This window comes from Haemaphysalis longicornis, unplaced genomic scaffold (assembly GCF_048455015.1).
Source record: "Haemaphysalis longicornis isolate Haplotype H1 unplaced genomic scaffold, Haemaphysalis longicornis Haplotype H1 scaffold_1, whole genome shotgun sequence".
Lineage (NCBI taxonomy): Eukaryota > Metazoa > Arthropoda > Arachnida > Ixodida > Ixodidae > Haemaphysalis > Haemaphysalis longicornis.
The window spans coordinates 104,027,240-104,050,319 of NW_027526203.1; the positions used below are offsets into that span (position 1 = coordinate 104,027,240).

Below are 23,080 nucleotides of genomic sequence, written 5' to 3' on the forward strand. Positions count from 1 at the left end.
ATAATAAGCTTACGCCGTGAAATGCGTCGCACCATCCAATCATTCGTTAACCGTCACACGTATGTTATTTCATGTAACCTTGTGAGGCGACAACTGCGATTCCATGAAACGGCTCCGCCTGTAATTCTTTCGCCCAATACGGACTACAGAAGGCCCTCCTGCGCTGAAGCGCACAACTGCGATAAACACTGCTACATGCTCGTAGCCATCACTTACGGAAGACCAACGCGAGGGCAATGGATGACATTCTGACCTGCTGGTACCTCGATGCTGCAGGCTAGACAACGCTCGTTGGTTCCACAAGGCAACTTCTTGATACAGCATAAAATGCGGAACAGTTCGCCGGTAACCTTGTCAGCGTGCAGTTTTATGGCCTCCGTTGCGGGGGCGGGGTGAAATAACGGAGGAGCGGCACTCACTTGTCGTAGTCGGCCTTGCAGAAGAGCTTTCTGTCGCGCGAGTAGCAGGACTGCTCGAGGGGTGCGTGGCACACGGAGCACTGGAGGCAGGCCTCGTGCCACGAGTGGTCCATGACCCGCAGGATGTAGCGGTCCACGATGGGCAGGCCGCAGCCCGCGCACAGGGACGCGGCGGCCGACGGGTGGCTGGACCCCACGGCGGCCGCTGGAGGGGCGTCGTCGCCAGCCACGGGGCAGCCGCCGCCGCCCGGGGCCGCCGAGGACGACGAGGGGCTCTTGGAACCACTGCCCTTGCGCATGCGGCCGTCCGGACCTGCGACCAGGGCCACCGTGGCACGTCATAGTTTACGCAGGTCGAGGAGTACGCGAGCAGGTGGTATGCACATCGACAAATATCGAATTCGTACATCATCATCATCATCATCATAATAATAATAATAATAATAATAATAATAATAATAATAATAATAATAATAATAATAATAATAATAATATTCGTCATCATCACCATCACCGCCATCATCGTTATCTTCATGAGCAGCATCGTCGTTATCAGGATCATTCCACTTGTGTTCAGTGCAGCACGAGGACTTCTCCCATTCGTTTAGAGGTTTCTGCCGAATAGTACACCAGGGTGGCCTGACCTTTTCTGGCGAGGAGATGCTGTTCATGTTCCAGAGAACCTTCCTAGGCAAGCTTCTCTGGTATCCGATGATGATATATGATTTGCCGGACAAGGCACCAGACTAGACGTGAAATGTGAAATGAAACTTCTACCACATTTGAAGTTGAACTAATATACAGTCGAACACGGATATATCGAACTCCAAGGGGATCGCGAAATAGTTCGATATATGAAAAATTCGATATAAAAAATATGGGCTCTGAGACCTCACCTATGGCGGACGATCACTTACCGATCGTAGCATTCAAGAATGACAACTAATTCCGCACTCACGACGCAACAGGACGCTTTATTTCCGCGAAAAAAAAAATCGCTGATCTTGGCCTGCTTCTTCGTCCTGGAAATGAAATTAAAGACGCTGGTCTCGATCTTCTCGAGGCTGTACAACTAGAAAATTCCAGCAGTACGCTGCGCCTTCGCACACCATGCAAAACACGCACGCAAAAGAAGAACAGCGCGCACGTACCACAAGAACTTTGAAGGTAACAATTCCAAGGCTCTCTGAACGGACTCCAACAAAGCGCTCGCGATGGTCATCTCCGAGAGAAACAGTGATCTCCGAAAGGTGCTGTACAACTCTCCAAACAGCAGCAACAGCAGCAAAATGCAAAAGTAGGAGGAGGCCGCCACCGCCTTCGTTCCCTCTTCTCTTTCCCGAGACGACATCGGGGGAAGACAGACCCAGGGAGAGAGAGAAAAAAAAAAAACTCTTTTTTCCGCAAGCCGGGGAACGTACGCAGCCGGGGAAAAAAAAAAGACGTGCGCAGTCGGGGCATCCCTACCTCGCACTGTCACATTTTCCGAGCGTTCGGGCTTGTGTGCCTAGAGAGATTTAGCATACCGGGCTCCGTCCGCTAACCCTACGGCGGCCGGTAGCGGGGCCCGACTGGGAAAGCGCAAATTCGTTCCGGTAGGGGGGATTAGCTCGAGCCAGTCTTCGCCATGCCTGGGCATTCCTGCACATCCTCCCCAACCTCAATCGCGGGTGCAGCGACTGCCGAAGAGCACCTTCCAGCTCGAGCGGCGTTCGATATACAAAATGTTGGGAAAAATACGGTTCGATATAAACGTACGAATTCCTATACTTTTACACAGAATTTTCAAGGGGATAATTTATGAGTTCGATATAGACAATAATTCGATATACCCGTGTTCGATATATCCGTGTTCGACTGTATATGTATGTATATATATATATATATATATATATATATATATATATATATATATATATATATATATATATATATATATATATATATATATATATATACAGGAAGAAATGCCGGCAGTCTACAACGCCAAAGAAGGCATAGGGGAATGGTTCGTTACATTATTATTTATTATTATTAATTACGTGAGAAAGACAGAAAGAAAAACACGCGCCCAGAGTGGGGACCGAACCCACGCCTTTCGGTCCCCACTCTGGGCGCGTGTTTTTCTTTCTTTCTTTCTCACGTAATTAATAATAATAAATAATAATGTAACGTCACTAACGGTAAAAAATATTCTAACCATTCCCCTATGCCTTCTTTGGCGTTGTAGACTGCCGGCATTTCTTCCTGTATTTTCTAACGAGCCCCTCATTTACAAACCCTATATATATATATATATATATATATATATATATATATATATATATATATATATATATCTTACTTATTACTTTATTGTATCCTTTTCCCTTCCTTTTGAAACCACGATTGTCTAGGCTTCCGAACTGTGTGAGCTTGCAGCCCATGCCAGGTACGTTTCCCCGTCGTGGAGCAACCTTGACAACTGCCTTGTTAATACGACCCCTAAGTATCTCTCTCCCCCTCTCCTTTCTCTCTTTTTGTTGTTGTTGTTGTAAACATAGGATTAGCCCGACTGCATGCATATTCTCCGTTTTCGAAAAACCTTTCGATCCTTCTCACAGTTTGCTGTAAATCTATTTAAGAAATGTGTTCCAAATGTTTGTGACAGCAAAATCATGTAACTGTACTTTGATGAAGGCAAGTCCGGTTGCCGCTACGTAAGTAAACTTTCTTTGTTATGGTTCTTGCTGTGTATCCGACTCTTATACTATTTCTGCGCGCCTTGTGAGTTTTGCGTTGCTCTAGATTTACACAGACACACACATATATGTATATATATATATATATATATATATATATATATATATATATATATATATATATAAGAGAAGAAAAACTTCGAACAAGGTAAAAGCACGATTGTGGCCTACGTTTCAGCAAGGAGAACTTGCTTTTCTCAGGGCCTGAAAAAAGCAAGTTCTCTTTGCTGAAACGTAGGCCACAATCGTGCTTTTACCTTGTTCGAAGTTTTTCTTCTCTTGTGTTCTCTACCATCTTCAAAGTTCTACTACTCCCTATATATATATATATATATATGTAAGACAGAAATAAGAATTTGCAGTCAAGAAGACCTCGGAAAGCAAAGGGAAGGATGTAATAGCTCAAGATAAAGAATTTGGAAAATAAGTGGAGAAAAAATGCCCGCCAGGTGGGATCCGAACCCACGACCTCCAGAATACCGGTCTGGGCCGATAACCACTACGCTACCGGCGGGGCTACTTTAGCCTCCACTTTCTGGGGTATTTATGTTCAGTTGTTTTTGTTTCCTGCGCTTGGGGGTGGTAGCCAGCGCCACTCGGACTACTTGAGTGAAGGGGACCTTCTTTTTAACCCCCAGGCCGTGACTCGAGCGTCTACGACATGTCGAGAGTGGTCGACCAGCGTTGAACCCTCTTAAGCTTCCTATGGCACCAAGACTGCTAGAACAGAGACCCTCGCTATGCATGTAGCGAATCAGAATAGGAAATCAGGGGCTCGTTGAATAAGACAGAAATAAGAATTGGCAGTCAAGAAGACCTCGGAAAGCAACAGGGAGGATGTAGTAGCTCAAGATAAAGAATTTGGAAAATAAGAAAGTGGAGAAAAAATGCCTGCCAGGTGGGAACCAAACCCACGACCTCCAGAATACCGGTCTGGTGCGATGACCACTACGCTACCGGCGGGGCTACTTTAGCCTCCACTTTCTGGGGTATTTATGTTCAGTTGTTTTTGTTTTCTGCGCTTGGGGGTGGTAGCCAGTGTCACTCGGACTACTCGGGGTGAAGGGGACCTTCTTTTTAACCCCCGGGCCGTGACTCGAGCGTCTACGACATGTCGAGAGTGGTCGACCAGCGTTGAACCCTCTTAAGCTTCCTATGGCACCAAGACTGCCAGAACAGAGGCCCTCGCTATGCATGTAGCGAATCAGAATAGGAAATCAGGGGCTCGTTGAATAAGACAGAAATAAGAATTGGCAGTCAAGAAGACCTCGGAAAGCAACAGGGAGGATGTAGTAGCTCAAGACAAAGAATTTGGAAAATAAGAAAGTGGAGAAAAAATGCCCGCCAGGTGGGATCCAAACCCACGACCTCCAGAATACCGGTCTGGTGCGATGACCACTACGCTACCGGCGGGGCTACTTTAGCCTCCACTTTCTGGGGTATTTATGTTGAGTTGTTTTTGTTTCCTGTGCTTGGGGGTGGTAGCCAGCGCCACTCGGACTACTTGAGTGAAGGGGACCTTCTTTTTAACCCCCAGGCCGTGACTCGAGCGTCTACGACATGTCGAGAGTGGTCGACCAGCGTTGAACCCTCTTAAGCTTCCTATGGCACCAAGACTGCCAGAACAGAGGCCCTCGCTATGCATGTAGCGAATCAGAATAGGAAATGAGGGACTCGTTTAAAATAAGACAGAAATAAGAATTGGCAGTCAAGAAGACCTCGGAAAGCAACAGGGAGGATGTAGTAGCTCAAGACAAAGAATTTGGAAAATAAGAAAGCGGAGAAAAAATGCCTGCCAGGTGGGATCCAAACCCACGACCTCCAGAATACCGGTCTGGTGCGATGACCACTACGCTACCGGCGGGGCTACTTTAGCCTCCACTTTCTGGGGTATTTATGTTCAGTTGTTTTTGTTTCCTGCGCTTGGGGGTGGTAGCCAGCGCCACTCGGACTACTTGAGTGAAGGGGACCTTCTTTTTAACCCCCAGGCCGTGACTCGAGCGTCTACGACATGTCGAGAGTGGTCGACCAGCGTTGAACCCTCTTAAGCTTCCTATGGCACCAAGACTGCCAGAACAGAGGCCCTCGCTATGCATGTAGCGAATCAGAATAGGAAATCAGGGACTCGTTGAAAATAAGACAGAAATAAGAATTGGCAGTCAAGAAGACCTCGGAAAGCAAAGGGGAGGATGTAGTAGCTCAAGATAAAGAATTTGGAAAATGAGAAAGTGGAGAAAAAATGCCTGCCAGGTGGGATCCGAACCCACGACCTCCAGAATACCGGTCTGGTGCGATGACCACTACGCTACCGGCGGGGCTACTTTAGCCTCCACTTTCTGGGGTATTTATGTTCAGTTGTTTTTGTTTCCTGCGCTTGGGGGTGGTAGCCAGTGTCACTCGGACTACTCGGGGTGAAGGGGACCTTCTTTTTAACCCCCGGGCCGTGACTCGAGCGTCTACGACATGTCGAGAGTGGGCGACCAGCGTTGAGCATATATATATATATATATATATATATATATATATATATATATATATATATATATATATATATATATATTTATATATACATATATATATATATATATATATATATATATATATATATATATATATATATATATATATATATATATATATATATATATATATATATATATATATATATATACAGTAAAAGAGAAGACTAAAGGGCAACGACCGAAAATGTATTAACGTTTCGGGTTGGGGCAAGCCTTCGTCAGAAGGCTTGCCCCAAGTGAAATCGCGAGTCGCGCAAACCCGTCCTTCGTCAAGCGAGCTGAGCAAAAGCGGCCCGATCAAGTTGGGTGGAAAATTGAAATAAAAAAAACTCAAATGTTGCATCAAAAGTGATTTCGCCTCCGACAACAAAAGAAACGGAATTTGGCACATGCGTAAAAATAACTATGTCGGCCCCACGTGTGTGTGTAAAATACGATCACTAGGCTAATATAAGCCAATTGCCAGTTATGTAGGGGTTATCGAGTGATTGTTGCATCTTCTCCTTCTCTCGTTCCGGATACCACCTTGCTGTTGAATTGTGGCGGCATCGGCTTTCTGTTTTCGCACCAATTCGCGCTTCTGTTTAGGGCAGACGCTTCTTCAACTCCCGCTGTTCTTCCTCCAAGCGAACGACACGCGTCTATCCCACAGAATTTAAGACCTGGAAGGACCCGAGCTTCATTCTAGTGGACAATAATGTGGCTGTCCGTTTTCCTCCCGAGTCGTTTTCCTCCATTGTCTGTGTAACGCACCAACCCAAGCCCAAACCGCTCGACCATTGAGGACAGCTGAAGGTGGCATTGAGCCGAGAGACTTCCATGTTTAAATTTCCCGCCAGCGAAACGCGCGTGTAATCAGTAGTGGCATGAAGCCTAGTTGTGAAGGCACGCCCCCTCCGCCCCCCCTCTGCTTCCACACCATGCATGTGCACGCATAAACCGGAACCGTTGATGGGGGCGTGCTTACGCGTGAAATCACGGGGCAAAATGTCGCGTGGAAAGGCGTTCATTCTGAAGAAGAATTATGGGCTCACGTCGGCGTTCAAAGCGGGCAAGTTGCTTTGGTAACACCTGATAAGGGCGCTACCACCGTTATCAGCCGATAGCGCAGCTTGTGAAAGGCATCGGTGGCGGCGAGGGGAATGATGACGGTTGCGAAAGCGGGGTCGGCGGTGGCGAGGACGGCGCCGAGTAAAGTGGCTTCACCAGAGTGAAAACGGGGGGAGGGGGGAGGGCAGACATATTAGACATATACTGCTTCGCAGTAAAAATTCAGCTTTCGAGCGTTCTGGGGCCACACCAGGGAAATCGTTTCAGTTCAAGGTGTTTTAAGTGATGTGTTTTCATTTGGGACTGAGAGAACATACTCCACAAAAATCGGTTGGCTGTCCCTTTAAAGATTTGCCTTTACATCGGATATGGGCATAGTGTCAAGGTGTAATCCGAGGAGTGAGTGCAAATGCAAATAAGTTTTCTGTACAGCCTGATCTAATACCGTTGTTGCTGAGGTCATGGTTGTCGTAAAATGCAAAGCGGAGGTTCGATAATGCGGTTACTTCGTTGCGTGGAATACCCATGGGCTACAATTTGTGTACGAATTCGGCCTGCCAGTGCGCGCGTGGATGCCTACACCACGAGAATTAGTTCTTAATTTCGCTTCAATCGCAGAAGCCTGCTACACAAGCACAATGAGCGCTTTCTATGTCGGCCCAGGAGGAATACAGGCGTTACACACAAGGGTAAAAACAAACGAAAATTAGGCAGAATCGCTACGCTACGCGTGATGTCTGCAATGCGAGTGTATTCTTACGTATTGACCCAGACTCTCAGCGCGATGTACCGCTATTAAAGACCGGCTTTGCGGCTTTGCGCCACAGGGCCTCACAAGCGACCGCCGTCTACAGAAGTGGAGCTGTTAAAAAGTAAACGCCGTCTTGCAGCTGCCCCGTTTCGTTCCGAGTCGAAGCGTTTCGCAAATCTGGTTGAAGTAAGGAAGTGATGCCCTCGCATTCAAATAATAGACCATAAAAAGTTAACTTCAGTATTCGCGTGAGTTTAGCCCGAACCCGGCCTTTGGATTTCACGAGTACTTAATTTCTCAACGTCGTGAAAGTGTTTCTGGCTGTATCGCCGCGGCATGACACAGTACGACTTCTCCTCATGTGTCCGCTATTGTAAGTTTAATCACATCAAGTTTAATTTGTTAGCATGAAGCCTGACAACGGAAGTGTAGATTACTGCTAAAAACTGCATACACGTAATGCCGTCACACATGGATGAGTAGGTACCGGTACGCGAAAAAACATCTTTTGTAAGTATGCGTGAATACCGGTGAATTCCACCTATTTCCTTTCAAAAGGGTTATTGCTGGATCCAACATAATAACAACATTGGGACACTCGAATGCGCTGAAAGTGCGCTGTACACATTCATGATGATGCCGAAAAGGCCGAAGCTTTCAAATGTAGCTGTTTAGAAAATCGCGACGAATTCTCCCAACACCCCGAAGCAAATTTGCGTGAGGACAAAAACACTAGCGAAATTTATTAAAATAATGTCGCCATTGTTTACGACCTGTCGTGTTTGTTCCGAAAGTAACAAGATTGATGTCCTTCGCCTGAAAAACGGAGACCGAATGTTGCCCTCATACTTCTAAACCTAGTAATAGATTAACTGCCTATTGCGATCATCCGTTCCTTTTTCGAATCGTACGTCATATTTTGATGTGTATTTAGCCCACGTCCAGGGGATACACCTGACTAAAATATACGCAAACGGGCAACCGCCAGCCCGGTCATAAATAGGGAGGATAATTTAAGCGATAGCACAGTTCTGTTTGCAGCATATTCTGCTCCGTTTGCAAGCACCCGCATGTGTGCCCTCTTCTGAAATGTTCTGCTTCTGATAAGCCCCCTATTTCTGATGGAGCGATGGTCTGCTGGCTCTTTTTTACGTGAGGCTAGTCGGGGACACAGACTTTCTTTATAGGCGGCTGGCAACAAGGAAAGTAATGTCGCTGGATCACTGATCATAGCTCTGACAGTTACTCCAAAAAAATTGTCTAAGGACCTGCTACGCCAGAATCTACCTGAATGACCGATCGCTGCGTTTAAGGGAGCAAATGTGATTAATATCTCGGAGGGATACTGGGCTGCGGGGGCCGAGCGCAAGCGCCGCAAGCGGGCCGACAACCGTGCATTCGCACTTTCACATTCTCCCCCTCGGGGAAATGCGGGGGAATTTTTTAAGGCAAAGCATGCCGCGGGGTTTCGTCATTGGTCTGCTTTGCGCGCTCACTGCTGCTGCAGTCATGCAGGCGCGCTGTGGCACAGCAGACTTACGGATGCATTGTACAGCGTTCGAGCTGAGGAAATAAAGTCATCCCTGCCTATTCCCCCAGGTGCACTCCCCGCAGAAAGACTACAGCTTTCGACGGCATCTATTACATGATGCAGAGCCGAGCGGCTGGTTGCTCGCGCGAAATGCCGCCGACCCTAGACGGGCCTCTTGAACCTCAGCCCCCCCCTTCCCCTTTCGCTGTGGGCCTTTGTTCCGCGTCCACTCGAGAGCAGAGCGGGCACAACTGGACAGCAACTCTGGGTCGGCCAAGTGCCCACTTCAGGCGCCCGGACGGAAGAGCGCGTCTTGCGAAGGTGGAGCTTTCGCTTTTGCTGCCCGCTCTTCCCCTCTTCCTCCCCTCCCCGTCCCCCCACGTGTGCAAGAGCTCGTGCCGGTTCCCACGGGGGAGAGCGGCGCGCGTTAGGGGGTCCGCTCGCACTCGACGCTTAAGACGCAGTCCTCAAGCACGTGTAGCGTACCGTCCCTCCAATTTCCGCGCCATCCTCTCCAATTCGCGACGTACGTACTTTCTGCCTCCAGGTTTCCTCTTCCTTTGCGCGATCGTGGCCGGGGAGCATTAAAGCTCTCGAGTTTCCCCAATATTACCTTACGGGTCGGTTGTTGTGTTGCTTTCCGCCCACTGGTGGTCTCGCTTCCTTTCCTTTCCCGTGTCGTCATATCTGTACTCGCTACTCCTACTGCCGCCTTTCGGCGAAGCTTCAGACTTAGGTGCAGGAGCTTGGATTGCTGGGGAACGCGGAGCAAGTCGCTTTCCGCACTATTGGAAGCAAATATGGCAAGCGGCAATAAGAGATTTTTGTGGTTAAACGAAATTGCCAGTGGTATGCTTCCGTTCGGGCTCGCTTTGATCTAACGCACTCACGGCGGGGTACAACACTCGCAATTTCCCACTTTTACTTCTCTTTTTGAACGCGACTCTCAGCGGACTCTGCAGGCAAGAGCAGGAGCGCACTCGAAACAGCGGTTCTCTTTCCGGCGGGAAAAGCGCGGAGGTCCTGACGGAGTTTAACAACGCGTCTTCTCTCGTGGGAAGAGGAGGATGCCGATGAGCAGACTCGAGCTGGTGGACAAGCTCAGAATCACACTCGGCGAGCGGAAATGAGCTCGAAGGTGATGTTGATGGGAGGTGGTTGCTTTAGGCCAGCGCCACAATTCTGCACAAACTACGCGGACCATCTTGCAGCGCTGTGTAAATAAACTGACACCTAGATTCGGAGCAAGAGCAGAAAACCATGAAGTAAAAAAAAAACGTTCAACTGGACGAAAAGGAATTTATTTCGTTAGCCATGCAAATGTATTTCACAACGTCAAGAACTAAGTTGAAGCGACGTGTCTATAACACAAAATTTTAAACCGGGCAAAAAAATAAAAACACAGCCCAGTTACCCACATGAAACCAAAAGAGAAAGACTTCGTAACAAGGGCCGGGTGAAGAAAACAAAATAGCAGACTTTTCACCCGCCAAAAGGCCATAGATGTAACGGCGTTTGCTATATCACGTTCGTTCAATGGCAGCAAAATGGCCAAACCCCGAGAGAAAACAAGTTCACATTCTTTAACAGTGAACTCTGTCTGGTTCAAACCTTAATCAGATAACGGATGATATCATGCACTTTATCGGTTGTCACACTCGGGGCGACTGGAAATTTTTTCCACAGAAAGTGTGTAATAACAGGGGCATGGCGAATTTCAGTGAATGAGTTTATTAGCAGTGCTGCCCTTGTCGAACTATCGAAAGGCGCGGTACTTGCGCTGCGACCTGGTTTTGGTGCCTTACACGAACGCGCCTTCACCCCCCACCCACCCCCTTCCCCCGCTGGCGCAGTGACTTCGTTGCGCCGTCCGAGCGAACCCTGCCGTTTACATGACGTCAAAGAGGCCGAAGCTGGGTTCGCTGCGCTCTTGTCGTAGCAATGTAAACGCCGTCCCCGAGTTGCCGTCAGACCCTATCTCCAAAATTGGTTGCGGCCCCACTGACTCCAGAAAAACCAGATTCAGAAAGAGTATAGTGTTTGGCTACGCCAACAGCGGAAAATCGGGCCACAACAGTGTTCATCCAGGCTAATTATAATGCCCCAACCAATACAACACCGCGGATATGTGCTGCACTGTGGATACGAATCACTTTGCTAGAATAACAGCAGCAACTGTTGTGTATGCACTGCCTAGACTACGGCTAACGTTTCACTTGGAGGTTTTACGGCGTCCGTCAGTAGTCGCAGCATGACGTGTGCAATGACTACAATGAGTATTTGTTCCAATGGGTACCGGTGGACAACGTCAGACCTCATAGAGGGACATTAGCTTTAACCTTGTATGTTTTGGCGTGACGTTATGTAACTGAATAAAAAGTGAATACGCCGACCACGAGAGAAAAATAAGGTATTGACGTTTCGGTGCTCCAACGGGAGCCTTGTTCAAGATAAAAGCGAAATTCGCAGTCCTGTCGTATTGCGTTACGACCCATTTCTATATTTAATCCGGGCCTCGGTCTACTGGTTTTCGGGCTACTTTCCGCGTCTGCGGCGCTGAACATTTCATTGCCTCCCCATGATCGTACTAAAAGTGTGTTTTTTTTTGTTCTTTACCGACTTTACCGTCTTGAATGATTCTCCCGGCTGAAAGAGCACATTGAGGGCGAAGGAACCAAACAAAAAATTGGCCGCGTATCTGCTCCTTTCGTTGCAAATGTCGTCAAAAGACGATAGTCTTTGTAGACATTTGCCAAGGAAATGCCCCCCTTTGTTTTCCCGCTCACCTCTCATGCTGTTCCTGTACCGTCGCGCTCATTCCAAGGTAAACACACTAAAGGTTTGCGCAAGGCGATTTGAATTTACCGCGTTCCACTGCTACAGGCCGGGTTCCTCGATGCCAGCGCTGCAGTACGGTGGAGACGCGCGTGAATGGAGGCGGCCGACTAGAAGGTTTATAGAGCCACGTGACCGTGCTCCACGTGCGTTCTAAGCAGAACGTGGAACCTAGCTAGTGGAACCTTTCGTTGCTGTTGCCGCGTGATTTTTCATATGCCGCCAGGAGGCGGCGGTTTTCTGCAGTAGATGTAGAATATCATTTGCTATCGAAAAACCAAGCATCCATAAATTTTTTAATAAAGGAACAATGTAAATATCCCCTGTGTACTAATTTCCTGTCTTATATTTGCGTAATGTCTTGTTCTTGTTCAACAAAGTTGACAAGGATGAACATATAAACCGCTCTAAGACGTTTACATGTGGCTGTGAGTATATAAGACTGTTGCGCAATATCAATTTTACTTTGGCCGGGTGGCTGAATCGAGTCACAGACAGACGGACAGACAGACAGACAGACCAAAATTTCTGGGTTTGAATAGCCTGAGAAAGACTATCGTCTTTAATAATAAGGGGCCAGCACACGCTCACGCTTTCTCATTTCTCTTACACGCTGCCCTTCCGTGCTTGCTAGCATGCACTTCTTTGACATACGAGCTCGAACGCAATTCGACAAAGACTGCCACAAAGCTCAATTGCATAAAAAGCGTGTTTCGCAGTCACCAACCAACGGGTCACTGGTTCGGGCGTTCGCTACCAGACACCAAAGCACTTTGAAAGACAAAAGCCTTAAGTGCCCCATGATGCGAGAAGCCGGAATTATCATTGTTCTCATGTACAGAAAATGGCCGTTGCTGTAAATAAAAATACATGTAAGTTAGCGTAGGATTTGAACTCGGGTGTCCAGACTAGAATTTATTGATTGATGGATTGTAGGGCTTAACGCGCCGACCCAACGCCGGCGATGAGGCGCGACGTAGTGGAGGGCTCCGGATTACTTTTGACCACCTGGGGATCTTTAACATGCGCCGAAATCTCGTACACACGCGCGTTTTCGCTCTTCGCCTCCATCGGAAAAGCGGCCGCCGCGGCTGGAATCGAACCCGCGACCTCGTGCTCAGCAGCGCAACGCCTTAGCCACTGAGCCGCCGCGGCGGGTGTCCAAGCTAAGTGCATTGCCAGCGGTGGAACAAGAGTGAGCCTAGCATGAAGTCACATCGCGTAGCAGGCGAACGTGACAGCAGGGGAGTATTACAGGTGCACCCAAGCCACGCAGAACTGTGGTTCCGCGGCAGCTGTGGCAGGTAAGTGTCGCCAGCCTGCCTATCGAAGCAGAGAGAGAGAGAAAGACATTATTTCGTCCTACGGGATCAGGAGGCCAAGAGGGCCGCCGCGATCGCCAGGGCTTGGGATGTGGCCAGGACGTGACCCGACTCCCCCGTGTCGCGTAAGATCTGCTCCCAGAGGTGAGGAGAGGGAACGGGTCGGGGGTATGGGTCTGCGGGGCATTCGCAGAGGGAATGGTAGTGAGTGTCGAGAGCCTCGCCGGCTGGACAGGTAGGGGTAATAAAGAGGTGTGAATGAGTATGCATCAGTTATGTCCGGTGTGGGAAGGTGTGTGCTTTAGGATGCGCAGAATGTGGCCTGCCTCCCGCGAGAGGCCTGGGTGCGGGGGTGGGTATCGTCGGCGGAGGATGCGGTAGTGCAGGGCAATATCCCTGTATTGCAGAAGGGAGGTTGGCTTTCCTGCAGGGGCGCCGCATGTAGGCACAGTGAAAATGGCCACCCGGTTGATAAGTTCGCGAGCATGTACGTGCACCCCTTCATTAGAGCCTACACCTTTATGGGCTGGTGTCCACAACAGGGTCACGATGTCGGATGGAGGATTTTCGGAGAGAATTCGCAAGGCCATGGGAGAGATGTTACTGCGAATATAATTGCAGATGGCCTGCTGAGAGTCAGGACGAATTCGGGGGTGGGGCGCGGGAGATGGGAGGCGCGGGAGATGGGAGATGTGGTGGGCGTCTAGGTGTTCGCGTAGGGTGTTTTGTATGCCGAGGTCGAGCAAGCGAAGAGTTGGTGTGTAAGGGGTAAGCAGGAGTGCATGCCTTTACGTTTTCCGGAGGAGGGCATCAAGGGAGGCGAGTTGGGGGGATGTAAGCTTAAGGTATACGATAGGTGGTACAATATACGGTTGAGTAGAACACTGTGTACAAGACGGAGGCGGTCGTGTTCCGTGATGCAGTGGTGTTTGGTGGCGATCCGTCTAATGAGATGTGGTTTGAGTAACGTATTTCTTAATGTGCTGAAGGGTGGGTGCGGGTGATTTGTTGTGCGTGAGGGTGACGCCTAAGAGTCTAAGTTGCTGTGTGTGGGGTTTTGGGTCAGAGTGTATAAAAAATTGGAAGGGGGGGAAGGGTTTGGAGGGGGTTTGTTGCGAGGGGGCGCAAAGCTGAGGAGAGCGGATTTTTGTGGAGAGCACTGGAGCGCATTCCGAAGGAATTGGCACCAGATGACAAAGAAATGACACTACGCACATCACAGTGTCTTCTGGGTATAGTGTGCACCTTCTTCTCTAACCCGCTTCGCCCCAGAATCTACGATTTTTTAAAGGTGTGGGCTCAGCTTCAAACATTCCTGAAGGTACCCCTGTCAGCAAAAACTTCTCCGGCTGGCCTAGGCAACTGCTATGCTTTGTCGTAGCATTAGTGCGTATTTGTGTCAACCGTAGATACTTCGCAGGTGCCTAAGCCGTCCTTTGCCTTTAGGATCCCCTTCCACTCCTCTTAATTCCCCGCAATCAGCTTTCTTCGTGTCAACCTCGAGCTGTTGACTGCGTATTCGGAACACCTCCATCATTAGCCTCAAGCTGGATATTCTCCCTGTAGACCTGACCTAAATGACCCTAAACAGTTCCTCCCTTATACTTCATTTTGCTCAGAATACTGAGCAACGTCGTTTGAAAAAGTCTCCTGCCGAGTGGCATCACTTTCACCGCTCTGTAAGTGTCGCCGTCATCCAAAATAGGAGTATTAGGACAAGGTGTTGCGGGCAGGTATAAATAAACTACGGGGGCACTTAAGCTTCCTTTTATGATGCGAGAATTTGCAAGCATCACTTCTCGCTGAGTTACGTGGCCGAGTTTACTCTCGCCAAGTCTTGTGCTGGTTAGTTTAGTGTGGCCTCAAAACTATCAATGACTCTTTTTTTTTCTTGATAAGTAAGCTTCACTGCAATAACTTCTGTAGAAAAGCCAACTTTACAGAAACCAGGCTTTGCGCTCATTCCAATCAAGCTCGGCTTCACTACTTCACACATAAGCACTGATATGAAGGGAGTTTTTTTTCAGGGGAACGTAAGCAGTCATATTGAAACACCAAGCCCGGAAAAGGGCATTTTACTGCGACGCAGTATATGTGAACCCCCCCCCCCCCCCCCTTTTTCCTTCCGGTGAAGCCGATTTACTCTGTACCGCTTCGGGGCTCCTCCTCGCCTCCGCCGACCCTTCTTTCCCAACTGTCATTCCCCTCGCCACCACCAATGCCTTTTCGCCACCTTTGCGCAATCGGCTGACAACGACGGTAACGCCGTTATCAGATGATTGGGGAGAATAAACAGAAGCGCGAATGGGCGTAGAAGGGACCGAAAGCCGCCGCCACCATCGTCGTATCAAATTCCACCTCACCGAGTATCTGCGAATCCCTCTGGTTGAAGAGAAAATTTCCCGGTTAGAACGCCGGCGTGAGTCCATGATTCTTCTTCAGCCCGAAAGGCTTTCCGAGCGACATTTCCGCCGGTGTATTTCATGCGCACATTACCGGTTTCCGGTTTATGCGTGCATGGGTTGTGGGTGGAAGAAGGGGGGCATGCACGCACAGCTGGGCTTCATGCCGCTACCGTTGGCATGCCGGTTGGGCTGGGAAATTTAAACGTGGTAGACTTGTGGCTCAATGCGTCCTTTCAGCTCTCCTCCGTGATTGAGCGTTTTGGGTTTGGGTTGGTGAGTTACACAAACAGTAAGATGCCTGCGACGAGGAAATAAAACTGAAACCCGCATGTTTGTTCTCTAAAATAAAGCTCGAGTCCTTGCAAGTACCACCTCACTATGCGACGGACGCATGTCGTTCACTTGGAGGGAGAAGAGCGAGAATTGAAGAAGCGTCGGGGCGAACAGAAGCGCGAATTGGCGTGAAAACAACAGAAATCCGATGCCACCACCGTTGCCACCTCACGTTCCAGCTCGTCGAGTCGCTGTGAATCCCTCTGGGATGAACAGCAACTCACCCGCTTGGAACACCGACGTGAGCCAGTAGTATTTGTTCAACTTAAAGGGCTTTCAGTGCGGCATTTTGGACAGCGTTTTAAATGCAGAGCATTTCTTTAACTCACCATGTCACCCGTTCTAGTTGTCCATCGTAGTCCGCACCCCTCCCCCTACACTATATAAACAAAAACAATACTTACCGGCGCATGGTTTCGATCCCACGACCCTGCGGGCGGAACGCAAGGTACATGGTGCTCTACCCACTGCGCCACAAAGCCGACACAGAATGGAGGGCTACGAACGCGCCTTATATCCTTGACTCATTCAAACTACGTCAAGAAGCTGCTGATACAACGCATTCACTACCTGTGGGCGGAACGCGAGGTACATGGTGCTCTTCCCACTGCGCCACAATAATCATACCCACCTGCTAATAAATGATGTCACGTGACCACGTAATTACGTCTCCTCATTTAATTACAATACAACAACCAACAGCAACAAGTGCAACAACACTAACGTAACGCAAACTACTTAACGTCGTGCGCCCCCCGGAAATGCTCTGCATTTGATCGTGCCCCTCGCGAGGGGGATGTTTAGTTTCCTGCCGCAGCAAGAACCAGGCGGCCTCCGGCGCAGTTTGTGGCGCATACCCACTTGGGGGATTGGCCAGGATCGTTTCACTTACTACATGCCGGTTACGGCAGGGTTTTTTCCCTTCTAGGCACGCGCACATAACCGGTTGCCGGTTTATGCGTGCACGCGTTGGGAGGGGAGGGGGGCGGGGCGTGCACACGCAGCTGTAGGTTTCGTGCCCTTACTGATGACATGTTCGTTGTGCTTGTGGGAGATTTAAGCGTGAGCGGCAAACGGCCCAATGAGACCTGTCCGGTGTCCTCAGTGGTCGAGCGGATTGGTTTGGTGTGTGACACAACCAGTAAGAGGCCTACGGCGCGATAGGGAAGCAGACCGCTCCATGTTTGTCCGCTGTAATAAAGCTCCGGTCCTTCCAAGTTTTATTCAGCCAATTGGCGAGAAAGTATGCTCAATTGCAAGCTACCGACAAACGCGTTTTGTGTCGTGCGCTTTGTGGGCTGTGTCCAGCTTCGCAGGTCATCCTTTTTCACACAGTGGAAAGGCACTCATTTTTTTAGGTACGGAGCACCTTAGGACGACTGCACAATGTCCGTCCGCGTCCGTGCGCATAGCATTTACAATCACAAAAAATCACACAGGCACCGGCAGGATTCGAGCCCGTGTCTGGTAGACCAGACAGAGTTGGTATCAGTCGTCTTACGCATTGGGCTACGACCGTGAGTTAGTACCCGAGAGTCAAACGGCTTACTCTCTCGCCTGTAACGGTGCGGAGTATCTTAGGACCTCCCAATGTCCGTCCGCGTCCATCCGTGCGCATTTCACCATCAAGCGAAAATCAAGCGAAATTCGATTTGAGCCGTGGGTTGCAGTTTGATTTAGGGGGTAATCAAGGTGCAACTCACGGCTCAAATCGAATAACGATCGGGGCGCAAATCGGATGTCACTCGGGGCGCAACTTGCATGTCATTTCGAGTCTCCGTACTCCGCGCCCTCGCCATCATCTACGGAGTGGAGATGCGGCCATTTTTTAATCGTCAGCCAGGCAGGACTTTTGTGTCGACTTTTGCTGAACGTTTCCGGCCTCGTTGTTTGGATACACCGATCTGGAGACGCGGCGGTTTTCGCCGATTGACCAAGTAACGTGCGAGTGATGCTCCCGCATTAAAAAGGCGTAATAAGTACTATGCTACACGAATTGCACGCGAACCCACATATATTTGCGGTGTAGCACATCTCGGCAGCCTCTAACTATCAATGCAAACACGCCATCACGATGGCGGTCGCAATGATTAGGCCAGATTAGGCCTTTCGCCAGACATAGGTGTGGCAGGATTTTTGAAGGCACGAGAAGAGAGGCAAGGACGCCATGTGTGGGAGACGCGCGAAGACGTACGTCACACACCTGCCTGGGCACCTGGCAAGAAAACGTCGCTACATTTCTGACCCGCAACCATTTCCGTTTACTTTGTAAACGGAAACGGAAAGTCGTAATTCCGTTTGTAAGTAATAAAGATTGCTACCACGATTATCGCAACTCCTATCTTGAAAAGTGGCCGATTCTCTCATGGCACCGACTTCGCGAAGTTATCGTTCGACTGAACGACGCCTGCGCTATGGGGGAGATATTTTTCTGCGTCTGGATGCAGCGGATAATTTTGTCGGGCATCCGCGACAAAACTGCGGCCAATCAACCCCTGAAACCGACGAGCGCTTTTGGGACCCGACGCGCCTTTCCTCTTTCATAAAGTTGACAGCACGCTGTTGCTATCACTGGCATTAACAAACAGTTCTAATCTAATAAAATTGCTGATCGCAGCGAGCAATACGGGACCTGGGGATGAAGAAAGTGTCACGCGGGATAGCGACTTGCACAACATGAAAAACGGGCAGGGTTGAAATACCGCTGCCGCCGCCGTCAAATGCAGGGCATTTTCTTCTCGTATGATGGCTCAAAAAGTTTCCCCAAACACGGAAAAGTTACGTAACTACTGAACACCAAATACAGAAAGGAAGACTGGCATGTGATTGTGGGAGGCCGTGTTATCAGCGGTCTTACGCAAGGCGACGAAGAAACTGTTCACGCGTATGACAGAGATGAGAGCTTCGTCGATGATTTACCGCTCCCAATATGCGTACTACAGATCAACGAAAACTTCGACGGGCTGCCATCATACCCCTTCCCCCCTCCCGCACCAGCTTTTCACCCCATTAAAAAAAGAATATTTCGATTCATACCCGTGTTGTGCACACGGCGATGCTCGCGGAATAAACGTACATAACTCTTCACGTAATAAACGCGACAATTCAACGTGCACTCTGCTCTTGAAAGCGTGGTCACAAAATGACGAATGCGTTCCATGCACATGATTGATCTTTTGTTCGCACAGTCAACAACAGAACAATAGCTATGCGTCATCGCGACACGCTGCTTTTTCACTTCCTCCGCCGCCTTTATGGTCTACCAGCTCCATAGAGTAACTCGATAGAGTAACACAGCATATTCATTTGTAACAGCATACACATTAACTCTAGGCTCTCCAGCCACGCATTTATACCTGGGCCCGCGAAGCATTGCCTCCGTCTTGTCTGCATTGCTCCGTTAGTTGCGTAAGCAGTACACCGAACATTACGAGATACAATTTATTTAAATTTTTCGTATAAACTAATCAATTCTTGTTTGCACATTTCCACAAAAAACGGTGTAATATATGAGTTCTGCAGCGTAAGCAACAGCGAAACTCTTGATGTTGATGACTAAAAACTTGAGGTCCTTAAAAAATTTCGTTGGTATTTTTCTGCCCACACTACTCCTCCTCACTCTCCTCACCTACCACCGAGCAGTGGGAATGCGCGCTGACCAGCTTGGACCTGCAGGACCAGCGGAACCTGACCCAGGAGGCCACCCGAGCAGTACGTGAGAGCAGGCGGGCACCAACCTGCTCTAAGTTTAGAAGAAAACAAACGTTTATTCCTTCTAGTCCTCCTCCTGGGTGTAATTGTTTGAGTTAGCGTAACAAGCGCTTGGGACAGCCAGCTGGCCCCGCCGGAGATGTTTAGGCTTACCACGGCGGCGTATATTTGATGGGCGCTTTCCCTAGCAGCGCGGATGATGCTTTATAGTGCCGTTTTCGCCCGCATCATCAACTCCCTTCCTGCACCAGCAACGTCATTTGTACCTCGAGTGGAACTTTAAAGAGCGGTTAGAAGCAGTCGCTGGAGCTACCCGCGCGGTGCGCGCGGCCGGTGCCGCCGCCGCCTGCCGCGCCGCGCGCACCGTGCGGGTCGTTTAAGCGGCGGCGTCAGCGCTCCTGTGGCGTGCGAGGCGCGTTTTCGCTTGAGCTGAAAACGCCCTATGCGGTTCACTCTAAGGCTATGTTCAGGCTTCCGACGCAAAACCTATATCGGGATCTATGGGCGTAAAAAAACGGAATGTCACGCAGTTCGGTTAGGTGAGACGTGAAATGACGTCATTCTTTAAAGTTATTACGACCGGTGCGGCAACACTCTGATCCCGGCCAAACACGTATATCGTGTTTTTGGTGAGCTAATCTATCGATGTGCTGTTTTTCAACTTTTATTGCAACGCGCATTTTGCTTCAGTACCCGTATATTGCTATAGGTGCTCTCAAAGTTGTACCTAACGACGTGACAACCAACATGAAATTTATTAACGCGATAGCGCTATTAGGCTCAGTTCCCGGTTTTTCCGCAGCTGCCAGCCGTCCGCAGTCAGACGCGGGCCCATCAAACGTCTGCGGAAGTACGTCATCACTGCCAACTGGAAACTTCGAGTCATGCAGCCAGATACCAGGGCTCGCGTAAATCTCGAATACGGCGAACAGGCACCCGGAGTGTGGAAAGGAAGACAACGATACTACGGCGGAGACGAAATGACACGTGATTGCAGCAGCCACCGCGACTACGCAGTGAAGTTCGCTCTGTACTCCGTTGGCAGTAGCATTCTCGGCGTATGTACGGTCGCCAGCCGCTTGAACTGACTCCGGCGCCAAATTGTGTCACGTAAGTAAAAAGAAGGCAAGAGGCTCTCAATAATCGAGGCAGGCTTGAATTAAGACCAGAAACGAACTAAAGTGTACCCCGATGAGAAATAAAACGGGGCAGATGGCTTCTAATTACACGATTTTTTTTTAAGTTGCTTTTCGGATTGTCCACGGCCCTGTCAACGGCGCAAGCTCTGCTCGGCAAATGATGGAGGGTGCCAAGCGTACAATTTCAAGTCACCCTGAAAACTGGTCGGGTGTGTCTACCAAGAAAACGGCCACATAAAAGCCCTCGGCATGGGCCCACAGAGAAGTGATACATCCGATCTTACAATAGTCAAAACACAGCAAACCTTTCATCATTCGGCAGATATTGTAATGCACCTTTGACAAAACGACAAAACTTTGAAACACTGACAATGCGGCATTCTTGCTAAAGGCGACCAACACTGCAGCCACAGCCTTTCACGCCCACATCTAGGGTAGATAGCCCGTCTTTTCTCTGCCGCGGCGATTTAAAACGTTGCCGCTAGTCTAGCTCTCTTCACTGAACTTGAGCGCTTGTAAAGCATACATGACGAATGCAGCAACTCGGTTCCAAAACAGTCCCTCGGCGTCGAGGTAACGCTATCGCGTTGTGCATATCAAGTCCTAAACTTGGGTGTCATCTGCGACTTTTTCTACATCCAGCTGGGGTAGACGACGTTACGCTAACTCATAGTGTGACGTTAGGCCTCACGTCGCGCCACAGTATAACCACGTCCGCCCCTCCTCTGCTGCGCAAGCCCGGAGCTTACCCGCGTTCGAAGCCAGCGGTGACGTCAAGCACCGGCAGGTTCTGCGACTCATTTTCACTTTTTCCACCGAAGCCGTCTTGCGCTAGGTTCTGAGCAAAAAACTGCTGTCGTCTATCGGGTCGCATAGACCAATAATCGCACGCGCTCGCTCCGCTCGTTCCAGAGCAAGTTTAAAATGCTCTGTAGCTCTCAATCTAATGTGGGGATCTTTAAAAAAACACTGACATTGACCGCTGGGACGACTCCATCATCACGCCGAGGTTCATTCACTTGTCCCAATTAGTTCACAGTGAAGTTTTAAGCGTTACAGCATTCCCGTCTGCGGTTAAACAGAGTCTTAGCATATTTTATTGTGCCTGTTCTTTTTTTTTTGCTTTTTCAAGTCGATTGTCTGCACGGACTGTTCTCGCTTCAGAAGCCCGCAACGGAGTGTTTGTCGCACGCCGTTTGCATAAAACAAAATATCCGCGAGCCGTGCCAAAGAAGCCGAGAAACGTAAACCGTGCACTACCAACCGCCATCTAGACCTCGTCCCATCGGCCGAGACGCCAGAGGCCCGTACGCAGCGAAACCGCAGCCAACCTTACCGACGTCACCCTTGTCCACCCGAGATGTTTTGTTCTATGTCATTCTGACGCGCTGTGTCCGCGGACCAACGGCGAGAACTTTTGCCATGTGCTCCACCCAATGCTAACGCAATAAAAACCGCGGCACCGATGAATCTATGGGATTCAACGGTGCTGTGAAGAGCTGAGCAGGTCGTTCTGCTCTGTCAACGAATAAATACTTGCAGTTAACATCTTTCTTCGGTTCGCAGTTGTGTCTTCAAGCGGCAGTTACCGATTGTGCCTCTTCCACCACAGCTCATTGCTACGGCTTAAAAACTCGGCTAAGGGCGGAAAACTATTGCAAATACCTCTCGCCGGTGCTACTAACAGCATTGCAGACGACAGAAGCGTCGCTGCCGGAATTGCTTACACCACGCTACACTTGAACGTGACTTGGCACATTTGTGAGCTTATTTCCCACATAGCAAAAAGCATTTCCGCAGCTGAGAGCTTAGGCGCAACTGTGACTAAGAATGCTGAGCTCATTTCGACGGTCCAGGACTTACCCGCCACAATCCACAAAGTATACCGGTTTATGATACAGCCATTCCTGCCTGACAATCTGCCATTCTGTCTGACATAGAATTCCTCGATTCCCAGTGCTAAAAGAGCTGACGAAGGTTCCGAGCACCAAACATAATGATAGTCCAGATGGAATCGGGTCATGAAGCGTCCCGAAGGACAGACACGCTCCTCCAACTTACTGAACGCTGAGTGTTGTTTTTTCGCCCACAATTACCGACCGATATGAGGTACAACTTCAAGCCGCAAATAATTGAGATGGGTGTGGCTTGCCATTGCCTTTAAGTTTTTCTTTTGTTGTCGAATCGCCCTGCATTTCACGTAAATCTGTTAAAATAGCAACTCTTGCGTGGGTGATTTTCACGAATAAAATAAAACTACTTTCCCACAGTACAAGACTTGTCCGCTGTTTTTACTGCAAGTCATAAATTTGTCGTAAAAT

At 49.2% G+C, this 23,080-nt stretch overlaps 1 protein-coding gene across 1 annotated transcript in view; it reads right to left on the reverse strand.

The window, feature by feature from the left end:
- The window catches only part of LOC144178523 (LIM homeobox transcription factor 1-beta-like), a 296,217-nt gene that overhangs the window by 158,126 nt on the left and 115,011 nt on the right, over positions 1 to 23,080 (reverse strand). Inside the window, exon 3 of the mRNA XM_077706447.1 lies at positions 420 to 732. Coding sequence (XP_077562573.1) covers positions 420 to 732 — 313 coding nt within the window. The remainder of the gene's footprint in view (positions 1 to 419; positions 733 to 23,080) is intronic.